General features: G+C 35.8%; 2 protein-coding genes across 2 annotated transcripts in view; one reads left to right on the top strand and one right to left on the bottom strand.

Annotated features, from left to right (window-relative positions):
* Trmt61 (tRNA methyltransferase 61) overlaps positions 1–8,400 on the bottom strand; it is a 155,122-nt gene extending 146,722 nt beyond the window's left edge. The window contains exons 1-4 of the mRNA XM_089640148.1: positions 7,994–8,400; positions 7,179–7,335; positions 4,718–4,860; positions 3,705–3,834 (exon numbers count right to left, since the gene is read on the bottom strand). Of these exons, the coding sequence (XP_089496274.1) occupies positions 3,705–3,834; positions 4,718–4,860; positions 7,179–7,335; positions 7,994–8,188 (625 nt within the window). The 5' untranslated portion in view covers positions 8,189–8,400. The remainder of the gene's footprint in view (positions 1–3,704; positions 3,835–4,717; positions 4,861–7,178; positions 7,336–7,993) is intronic.
* Positions 8,401–8,498: 98 nt separating this feature from the next.
* MED24 (mediator complex subunit 24) lies at positions 8,499–12,038 on the top strand. Its single transcript, XM_089640523.1, has one exon. It carries the CDS (start codon positions 8,737–8,739, stop codon positions 11,722–11,724), a length of 2,988 nt encoding a protein of 995 aa, XP_089496649.1. The 5' UTR covers positions 8,499–8,736; the 3' UTR covers positions 11,725–12,038.
* The last annotated feature ends 136 nt before the right edge of the window (positions 12,039–12,174 follow it).

The raw sequence follows: 12,174 nt of genomic DNA, 5'->3' as shown, positions 1-12,174 counted from the left end.
ATTTCGATATGTACCGATTTAAGCAAAGTGTTAACATAAACACCATTGTAGCCAGTTTCGAAAGGCAAATACATAAATTAAATAATAATTGTTATTCCGGGAGAAATGGTTGGGAAAGTCTCCGCGATGATTTGTTTTATGGAAGTTTCGTGTTTATAATTCCCCTGCGACTGCAGCGGACACCTATCCTGCTGAATTGTGCACATTTTGTTTAAATGCCAACAGTTATTTCAACCTTTGGCAAAGCAGTAATGGGATACGTATTTATTAACAGGGAGGCAATTCACGAAGAAATATTATCTGCACAAATAATTTAGTCAAGAGCACGTGTAATTAAAATTGAAAATCAAAATCTTCACGGTGTCTTTTTCAAACGTAAAAACCGTCGAATCAGTTGTCACTAGCTAGAAAAAGACGGGTGATTTTATTCACTCCTATATGAAAAGGGTTTTTTAAAAACCCATAGGAAAACGAATACATTATGTAGATACATGTGCGAATTGACATGACTTCTTTTCATTGCAAACGTTGGATAACACATGTTCGTCTAGGACCTTCCGCCTTAATGCAACCTTTAACCCCTAGTATGCCAAGAAATCCGCCGTGGATTTGCTAGTAGTTCACCGACTCGATTTTATGTTATTGCGAACACTAAAAAATGCTCCTAGCATTCTAAAATGTATTTTATTCGCTTGACAGGGAAATTATGTATATTTATATTATTTTAGCTAGTCGTTTCATCACTTTATTTATTTACAGGAAAACCGCAAATTACTTATTTTTACTGTCAAGAATATTTTCGTAGGTCTTCATTGTATACATTGTAAACATTAGAGAGAAAAAAATACATTTCTCTAAACATAAGTAGCTTTCCTGGGAAAACTACAAAGATTAAATATATAGAATTTTTATAAATATATAACAAACAACAAAACACATTATCTGTGTAAGACGGTACAATATACAATTACACCATTTTGCAAAAAACAAGTGAGTTATTACGAAAGTAGTGTCAGCCGGCGTACGGCGGGCGATTTGTATTTTACCCCTGGCATTCCAAGGGTTAACCAACCCGCCAGATCCGAAAAATCGATTCCTATTATTACATTCGAAGTTTCGTTTTATCGACTTGAGACCAGTCAAGAAATCATTATCATTTTTTTTCCTCCTACCATTTATTTATATAAACGATAATGTTTTTGGTGAGTAGATTTGATTTGTATACAATTTCATTCTACATCTACAGTTTCATTCTGAGATTGATGAAATTTTCAACACATGACCTTCAAAACAAGAGGAAGGCCCTGTCTGCACGAGATTTCGAAAAACCAACCGATCCCCTTTTCCCAACCCATAAAACAGAATTTTGATACTTGTTGATTAAATTTTGCACACTTGACGTTCAAAATAAGAGGGAAATTGCTGTCTGCATCTAATGTACACTCAACACCGGGGACTTCAGCAAGTATTATAAATAATCAATAATTTATTTTTTGTGTCCTATAGCGCATTTGCGAGATTTTTGGCATTGCATATACACTGCATAAATGGTACAATTATAACGTCTTAGGCTTTATTACCTGTAATTGTTATAAATAAATGTACAAATTATATATAAATAAATAAATCGCTGCTAAAGGTGCCGGGGTACATAATATTTCCTTCTTTTCTGCAAGCGTCAACTAAACATTTATTTTAATTGCGACAGAGAAAAAGAAGCATTAAAAATGGGAAGGAAAGGCTAAAATAGCGAAAATAGGTTTAGAAGAGTACCAAAAAGCGTTTCAGCAATTTTAACAATGGTTATGTTTTACCTCCAGCGAATTCTTGTACCAGAATCGCCACCCATGTACCGTTTGCACTTAGGTTGTACAATTACTATAAGCTGGAGATCACAATAAATCCAACATTATTATTTCCGCAGCCATAAGTCTCCGCCATTGAAAATAATATTTAAATTACTGACGGATAATCCTCGTGCCAACAGCATTACGCGAGACGTCAGATTTAGCAGTTGATTTTAATAATCGATTCATTTATCTGCCGGACACATAGAAAATTAATCTACGAATTTCAATGTTGTGGGTTAATTCCGATTTTACCTCAAGCAGTTAATAATACGAGAGATTGAATTTCGTTCTGTAGAATGAAGCTAATAAACACAAAGTAAAAAAATTAAAACTTGTTCAATTAAAAAAATGTCATGATTTTTTAGTGAAAAATTAAGTACAAATACTTTACACTTGAAAAGAAAACTAAGAAATATGTAATTATCACAATTAGAAAACGATGATTTTAATATATATTGCTGGAATATTTATTTTTATTTTTTATTTCTAAATAGATGCATTTAATACAATACAAAATATATGTTACTATTTTTCTAGCTGGATTCCATGACTTTTCGTAGGTAGGACTAATTAGGTATATTTTTTATTTCCTAAACTATAACAGAAGTTCTGGGACTAACTATCATATGTATTCCTCTTTGACCGGAATACTAATGGAGGGAAACAATTATACCAAGTCAGTGAACATCTTCAATTTATCTTTAAACAGATATAAAACGCTATTAATGAAGCAATTCAGTTATGTACAATAAATAATGTATATTTCTTAATATTGATATGTAAAAGCCCCAAAAAAGGGCATTCATTGACAAATAAATAAATAATATAAATAATTAGACAAGAAGAAGAATGTTCATAAATAACAACAACAATAAATTTTGCATACATGTTGTCCTAGTTGTACTAATTGGTGATTTTTTTTATTTACAGATACGGGCATGAGCCTAGTGCCCTAGTACATTGGTTGAGAAAATGCAAATGAAACGTAATGTAAAATAATAAAAAAAAATTTAAGCTAATGGACATGAAATACAAGACGAAGAAAGTTAACAGGTAAGTGAATACCGCACAAGAGCCCCAATTGCTCTTACCTATATGGAGCCAGAAGGACTAATTTGGGTATGTTGTGAGGCTGGATGTGGCGGGGAGTGGAAGGAGATGGGGTAGAAGAAGGTGGGGAAATACCTGGCGATTCAGATTTGGTCACCAAATATGGCTAAGGCCATTTCAAGCAAAGTTTCAATTCTGAATGGTGGTCTTACATCAGGGCGATATTGAGAGTTTATTCAACTCTGGAACATGACTCAAATATATTATGTATTCTTTAAAATAAATAAGTGGTAAAAAAAGGAAAAAAAAAAAATTAATTTATTTGGATTTGAACCCGCGACCTTCGGAATTCTAGTCGAGAGCGTTACCCCTTGACCACGGAGGCCGTCAGATGTGCTAACCTATATATACGATTACAAAAACACTTAAATATAACTGAAAAGAAGCATGTTTAATCACAAAAAAAACTTTTCTTCACACTCTAATAAAAAAATTCTCAAAAAAAGGAAAATGATTTAATATTACTACTATTTGTCGTACAACTGATTCACAGTACAAATAGTAATCCCAGAGAGAGATCATGTGTGACGTTTTCATTCTAGTGTTTTCTGTCTTTAGTTTTCATACAAGACATTTGATGACATATGTACAACATTATTTCTTTGACTCATGTTGAAAAGGAAGTAACTCAGCGCACATGTTAAGATTCAATGGATGTATCAGAAATTAACACACCTTAGCGACCACCTTAAATAAACATTAATAGATTCCAAATTCTTAAATCAAGTAAATAAAATAGCTTACCCCCGTTCTTAAAGGCCTTGACAGCGTGAGGCACCCCGACCCACGGCCCGGGGAGGTCCAGAAATACAGCATCCACTTTACCATTGATCTCGTCCCCAAAACCTGACAGACATACGTCACGATGCTGGGCCTGGAGGAATAAGAACATAATGTAGTATTACCCAATATTACCCCATTTCCTTCAAATTATAATATTACTACCGCAGACCTGTAAAAAAATCATAGGATATTATGTTAATAAATCTTAGTTAATTAGTAAATAATGTTTTCTTAATTAGTAAATAATGTTTTCGTTATAACAATGAGCTCTATACTCTGTTTAAGGAGCTAAACGTCACAAAGTTCATAAAACTGGGAAGACTTCGGTGGCTAGGTCATGTGCAGAGAATGAGCGAGCATCAAGAACCAAAGTCCCTGCTGAGCTCAAGACCGATAGGGAGAAGGAGCCTGGGAAGGCCAAGGTTAAGATGGAGCGACAACGTCCTCAAAGATTTGTCTGCCTTGGAGCTTCGAAACTGGAGAGAGCTGGCGCGGGACCGAGATGAGTGGAGGAAGACTCTTGAGGAGGCCAAGACCCACCAGGGGTTGTAGAGCCAAAAGTGATGATGATGATGAATGTTTTCTTAAAAATGGAACAAGTGCAGACCATCGATATACAGATTTACTTGGACAACGGTGCAGGCCCTTGAAAGATCATGAAATCTGACTTTACTTGTCAAGATTAACTTTAAGAAATGTAAACAAAAGAAGTACACACTTCTACAATAGAATAAAAATAATTTTTTACTTGTCTCATGTGAATCAGATACTTGAGTCGGGCCATATAGTCAGAATAATAGGAGAGTATGTATAAGACGATGTATGAATATGAAGGAGTGTGTTATGACCGAGTTGTTTAGTGGTCCATCCTCTCTGCCTACCCCTGCAGTAAAAGGCGTGATGATTATTTGGTTAGATAGAAAAGGAGATTGTGTTGTTAATCAATCAAAAAATTAATAAAATAATTAACTGACGGTCACAAAATCACCCAGGCCATGGCGCTTGAACTCCTCGTTGGCCAAAACTGTCCTGTTCTCGTGGAAGTCAAAGGTGTACAGGTGTCCTGAGGGCTTCAGGGCTCTGATGAAGCCATGGGATAGGGAGCCACTTCCGGTTCCTGCGTTCAACAATAAATTAATTATTTTTTTTACAGTATTACTTTTTTTTTTAAATTTTCTATTCTTGAGCATAATCCTGCCAAAGTGACTCAGTTTGAAACATCACTAAAGTATTTATTTATTAAGACATACACAGTACAATAAGATACAGTTAAGGATATTTTTCATTATTACATAGTTGTAATACCGATTACCTATGTCCATAAAATATCATTATGTAATTTCGCCTGAGATTGTTATAAAAGGAAGAAAGTGTAATAAGTCTTTGGATTGATAGACAAAACAATTTAAAAAAAAAAACACACTTCTCATTAAAAAAATAATTCTCAATTTTCAGTCTCAAATTTGAACTGTATTGAATATCAATAAAAATAACTTCAATTAAATACATACCTACACAAGAAAATTTCTCCTTGATAATAATAAGAGTTAATACCTTTGTATTTTTGTAACAAATAGAGATAATGATATCCTCACTAGGATCTCCAGTGCTGAGGATTTCATTTATATATTATAAAAAATTTGCAGTATGGATAATATAAAGTAATTATAAATATTTTAAATTGTGTTTTTTTTCTGAAATAATTATATCTATGCAGGGTGTATCGGCACTAACCCGACAAACTTTAACCAGCTATTTCTTAGCACATTTGGAGTAAAAAATGTTATGGGCACTTTGCTGTCTGGTAGCATTTTTTTTTCAATTAAAAACAAAAAAATTAAAAATTTCCACACTACATCACTGTCATTGGCATTGCTTTTCGTGTTCAACAGCTGTTATAAGCAAGTATGTCGAAAAGCGTCTTCGCTCTTTCGCACACACTAAATAATAATATAGTTAAAAATGAGACGAATGGTGCCGTGCCATTTCATTGTGATTGTAAAAGTGTGCCAATATAGGTACACACATGCATTATTCAACAGAATTCGAATAAAATATTGCCAGGTGGGTTTTCAAACTTTGACAAAGGATAAAACAGTGGTGACATGTGGTGAAAATAGGATTAAAATTTTTTTATTAAAAAAAAAAACGTTACCGGACAGCAAAGTGCACATAAGATTTTTTACTCCAAATATTCTAAGGAATAGCTGGTTAAAGGTTGTCGGGTACGTGCCGATACACCCTGTATATTACATTTGGTGTTTTTTTGTTCAGTTGAATGGTTTCGATTTCAGTACATATTTGGTGTAATTATATTTTCTTTTTCTGATCTCCCTATGTTTTGTCTCCAGCTTTTTATTTGAAATTTGAATGATATAATATAGTTGTGATTTTTGAATGAGAGTGAGATTCTGTTGTAAAGTTTAGTACCATAAAATAGGAAGCTTTTTTGCCAAAATGTTGTATTTGCAGTTGCTTGTTGGATATGTTTTTGAGCCTGAGATCTAGAATTTCCAATATATGTGTTAGTTGTTATTTCTTATGTTATGGAGGCACCATTAAATCAGTGATTCGAAGTATAATAAATTAGGTAGTTGCAAGATGTTTATGTCTTTAATTAAGTAACATTATTCATATCATTATGACTACATTTCAAAAAAACAAATGCAGGCATATTCAGATGTTCTTAATCTAAATGTAAAAAAAATAGTAATACACACTCAAAACACAAGACGAACTGTAAACGGTGTTCACGGCATTCCCAGATATCAAAATAAATATGGTTTAAATTTAAAAAATTTACCACACAATTTTTTTCATTTCTTGTCCTATGTGTTTTCTCCCTCCTACAACACGGGTCTCTTTAATACTCAGGTTCACTACCTCCTTTCCATAGAAAGATCCTCCACACAACATCACCAAAGATGACATATGAAGTGAATGAACAAAATTTTTTTCAATAAAATATAGTCTAATTTTCAGAAATTTAATGCTGAAAAAATTGTGTGAAAAAGATTTTTGTTCTGATCTTTTCCTAAATATTCTTTGAATGCAGTTATTTCTGATTCTATATTTATTATTTGTGACTTTTTTCTGTACATATTTTGTCTACAATTAAAATAATAATGTAATATTATATGTCCATATATGAGGCAATGTACCGAACCTAAATGTAAATATTTAAATTGTTAAAGAACCCAGTTACAAACTACTGTCTAGCAGTTTAACGGTAAGTACTTTATTGTAATAAAATATTTTAAAAAATAAAATAAATTCGTTTCACAAAAATTCGTTATACTAAAGAACAGTCAGAGAAATTGCTCTTTATGGTTGTTCTTTTCTTGTCGACTGAGATTCTCACAGATGCAACGGAAAAACTATTAAAATGGAAAATGATCACAGATGCTTAGTGCTTGTCTAAAATAAAATGTTTACCAGCTTCCACAACAATACTTCCGGGGCAAATCTCCAGCTGGAAGAGGATCATGCTGATGTCCGGGGTGTAGATGATCTGAGTCCTGTGGGGGAGGGTGATGGTCCATAGCTCCGGGGTCGGCTGCAGGGTATGGGCCCAACCCTTTGATAGCTCTACCTGAGAAATAAAACAAAAATAAATGGTGATTTTTATAATCCGCTTCTATTCCCAACCTAACCTAATCTAACCTGTTCGATAACTCCAAATAATTCAATATTTTTTTATAGTGGAACAACTTATTCAGTAAATCCTCAAATTCCTAGATTAGATCGAATCTTTTTCCGATTTTCTGTTTCACATTTTTCGTTTGAGAGTTATTAATAATATTAACTTCAATGATTTAATAAATAATTGGTAATTTTACTAATCGAGTTCTATTACTGAAGTGGGATCCCACCTGCCTCCTCCCTCCTCCCATCTCCCACCTGATCTATCGTGTGATCTATTCATAGAATGAACCATTTGAAAATGGAAAGAGAATTTTTGCACATCCACACGTCTTGCTCTATTTCTCTTTGTTTAAACTTGCACTATTCTATGGTCGATACGTTAAAGTTGCCTCGATATTGTAGGTCTATTTCTATTGTGCGTTCAATGGCATGAAAGTATGTTCTCAGTGATCTATTTAATAGATTCTTTATATATATATTTTTTCACATAAACCCAGATAAGAGGCCCTAAGGAGAATAATTTCCCTCGAGACATCTTTAGGGATGCTAAGTAGAGGGTATTTTTAAGGAAAGGTAGGAAAGGAAGTATAGATTTTCATACTCACTTTGTCTCCATATTTCTTCCCAATCAAGGTGCGTACTTTGAGGGCGCCAAACATAGTTTGAAAAACATTCTCAACCAGAATATCCTTTTTGTTCTTGATTTCAGGAAATACATCGATTGCGTGCATTGTATTACTCATATACAAGATTACAGTGTCTCCTTCCTCGATTACCGACTTATAATTGCAGAAACTCATATTGTTTTGATATTATAACCTCAATTTATTAAGTTCACTTTCAAAGTAGCCGGAACACGAAAAGCACAGGTAACACAACTCCACTATTAATTATTACGATATATTATTTATTAACTAATTGATTTGATGTCAAAGTAATACATAAAACTACAGAGTTAAACTACGAATTCTTTTGACATCTCACGTGCGCGAAACGTGAAAACAAAACATGAGAAACGTCAAACGTCAAAATTTGAAAACAACATTTTAATGCTAGTGTTTCGCTCTGGCGGCTGAATTTGAAAATACTCCATTGGTCGATTTTGTTTCGTGAGCAAACCCAAGCAAACCTAACCTAAATTTCAAAGCTTGACGTTTGCAATAAATTGGCTTCCTGCATTCTTGTATTTGTGCTCTTTCCGAATAACTCTGTTCGTTCGTTTAACGCGATAGGAACTGTTTTATTATATTAATGTGGAAGTTTCGTGCGTCTCACGTAATGGATGTTAAACATTAAGTTAAGTGACTTTACCATAATTTGATGTGTGTTCTCATTTTCATGCCGAACGATGCGTAAGCCGTTTGTATTTTTGACAATGGAAGCCTCGAAGACTACGAGTAAAACCAGTTCGCTTAAAGCCTTGCTTCTGAAGGCTTGGCGTGAACGCTGGACGGATCTGCAGTGGGGAATAAATATAAAGACAGTTCTGCCGAGAGGAGTCAGTGGAGATGTGTACAACCTGGCAGATTGCATCTTGCAACAGGCTATGGTGGGCTGCGGGGCCAATCAACTCGTCATTTCGTACCTGAAGCATTCGCTAAGCGCTCAGTTGGTCTCCCACGCTGCAGTTTTGCAAAGAATCGCCAAATTTGACGCTTTTCATAAACCCCACTGTGTTGTGAGCCTTCTAGATTTCGTGGAAGGTGTTCTTGACGGTGTTACTTGCAAAGGGAAGTTGGAAGAAGGCATCCTGGCTGCTTCAGTTCTATCTCTAGTGCATTGGCTTCTTCAAGTATACCACTACGCTATAAGCAAGTATCCATCATCAATTCCGACTCATTCCCCTTACATTGAGTTGTTTGATAGACCTGCCTCACTTTTGAATATTATTATCAACTCAGACTTCCTTATTTCAATGCTGTATCTAGCGAGGCTCGATGACCAAGATCAATATGCTGATGTGATTAAAAAATGCGGGGAGATATCTTCACTGATAATGATGAACACACAGTTCAAAGCCGTTGTACCCATTGAACAATCGTTGAAAAAGTTGGGTTTCCTTGAGTTGGATAAATTTTCCCCATTGAATGATAATACGGAACCAGTAACATTCTGTTTACAAGCTCTTCTGGCTATTGAATTGTTAGCCAATCCCAACGCAGATACACAGGTGTTTGTGAATGAGCTTCTGATGGTGAAAAGGATAAAGGGATACACAATGGGTCGGCTGTATTACGAACTGATGAGAGCTTGTCTTATATCGCTCAACGACGTCAGCGGGAGCCCGTCTAAACAGTCCATCTGGGGAGCTTTCACCTTCCTAAAGGTTCCTCAAATAATTCATCAACTACATGGCGCTGTGCGAACACCTGATGAGAAGATGGAATACAGCCCGGAGATTATTGAGTCTTTTGAATTATTGCTGCAGGCGACTCCATTGCTCGATATCCTGGATTCAAAATGCTCCTGCAACTGCGTACAATCCTTGTTAGAGGGACTTCTTAAATTAAACCTCGTATCAGAACAACATTTGACTTACTTCAGCCAGAAGAGAGAGATCACATCAACGAGACTTCAGAAGTTGGAACCCACCGGCCTTCAAGGATCCATTCCTACCTTCATCATGAGAGCTGAACCAACTCTCGCTGGAATTCTCAAGACAATGAGTGCTGATTTCGTAAAAATTCAAGACGCGCTTTATAGCATGCTTTGTCAAGTGCTTAGTGGTAAAAGTTTAGAAGTTATCCTCGCTGTGGCAACGGTGGAAGGCAAATTAAAACAGTTTGTTTCCAAACTGATAAAGTTCAACGAGTGTTCACTGCAAGTCAGTGGAGATATAGGGAAAGCGCCGCAAAGGGCGTTACTCTTTGATATTTCATTTTTGATTCTTTGCTCAATCGTCCAACATTACGGCGCTGAAGCGGTTCTGGAGGAAGGAGGAGAGTCCTTCTTCGAGCAGTGGGTACGGGATTGTATGGTGGAAAAAGGAGTTCCTAAATCACCCGATCAAATGCTCCAGAAATGTGAACCCTCAAAGGTTGATCTCCTTATCAGGCAGCTTAATTCCTCTGATTTTGATTTCAAGAACAGTCAAATGAAGTGCCACGATTTATGTATTAATGTGTGTGGTGCAATAAAGGAAGTGCTCTTCGCTTGGGAGCAAGGTTCATTATCTGCTACCGATGTTAAACGTATTTTGGATGCTCTGAAACAGAAGATGGCGTCTCTCGCTGTCTGCGCTTCCGCCTGGTTGTGTTCCTACATGCATATCGTTCATCATGACGCTCTTTTAAAACCAATGAACATGGTGCAACAGTTCTTGACCCCGCTTAGTGAAGTAGAGCTTGATCAAAGTGATAACTTCAAGGAGAGATCTGTGCTCATGTTTCAGATCATCAGGAAGATGCAGTACGATGTTCATCCTCCCACTGCCTCTAAAACAAAGGTTCTGTCTCTTAGTCATAGCATCATTTCAAAGCAGCCCATAGCGGAGCAACTCCAGGATGTGTGGGAGGATGTGAAAGACCGAGGGTGGTTGCATATCGAAGCCACTCACATCTTTGAGAGCCTTCTAAACACTGGAGGTCCTGTTTGGTTTGTGACTAACTTGGTTAAAGAAATTCTGAAATTTAGGTATCAGGAAGGCCTTGATAGGGCCGTCGACTTAGCTTTCGCCTTATTTCATCTTAATATAGAGCAATGCACCCAAGCCTTGCTGTTACAAGTCTTACCTCAGTACTTATACAATAGTCAACAGAGCGAGGAGCTCGTTGAGCCGCAAGCCTCGGTACTAGCCAAGTTGTGTGTTTACTGCATTTACGCTGCTCTTGAGTTCAGCCACTCTAACCCGAGCGCTATAACAACCAAAAAGCGCGGTCGATATGAAGATGCAGAGGATATCGAAGCCTTGTGTCCCACCAACAAAGTAAGAAGACTGAACGATAACACGGCGGAAAGCAGTACGCTATTTGCCAGCACTTTACCCAGCCTAGGATACAACCAAAAGACTATCATTTTGAAAGAGCCTTTACAATCTGCTTTGCAAGACTTATTTAAGACGTTTTCTCAGCTTGTCGGTCGAGATGGAGAAATCTCTCCTCAAACTCACTTCATATTTCAGTTCCTCGTGTTTATGGTGCAGTGTGGTAGGGACAGAGCTCGGGTAGTTCTCCAAGGGATGCCCAGTGACCTCGTGGCCACTCTGGTCAAGTCCCTTCCTGAACTATTCTCAACCGGTTTATTGCTTAGACTTTATGATATCGGGACGTTGGGTGGCAGGAAATCTACTGCACGAGACTTGTGCATGTTGAGAAATATGCAGCTTAGGCCAAATTGATCATTATTTATCATTATGATGTTAGGAAATTCACATTAGTTTTAAAATTATGTTTATTGAAATTGTTGCCTTACTATTAACAACTGTGTTTGAGAGGAACATAAAACCCTTTTGAACATATTTTTCTTCAGTCTACATTTTCCACAAACATACTTATGAGTAGTTTTTAATCGTAAGGTGACGATATATTGTTCTTGGAGTTTTGTGTTTTATTATTTCTAAGTAAATATTAAGATTTATAAGGCTGTTAACTCGCTTGAAATAGATTTTATATTTCAGACCCATTTTTTATGTATGTACATATTTCTAAATATATCTACAGTATTTTTCGTCGACTATAAAATATTGTCCAAAAATGGTAGTATTATTGGTGAATTGATCTATCATCTCAAAAATAGATAATTCTAATAAAAGTACAACTAATCTGCAATAACCTTAATGTCCTTTAAA

The sequence above is a fragment of the Hesperophylax consimilis genome, chromosome 15, assembly GCF_061612785.1.
Source record: "Hesperophylax consimilis isolate HC1 chromosome 15, BYU_Hcon_1.0, whole genome shotgun sequence".
Lineage (NCBI taxonomy): Eukaryota > Metazoa > Arthropoda > Insecta > Trichoptera > Limnephilidae > Hesperophylax > Hesperophylax consimilis.
The sequence above is the reverse complement of the archived record's forward strand: the minus strand, read 5'-3'. Positions and strand labels throughout refer to the sequence as shown.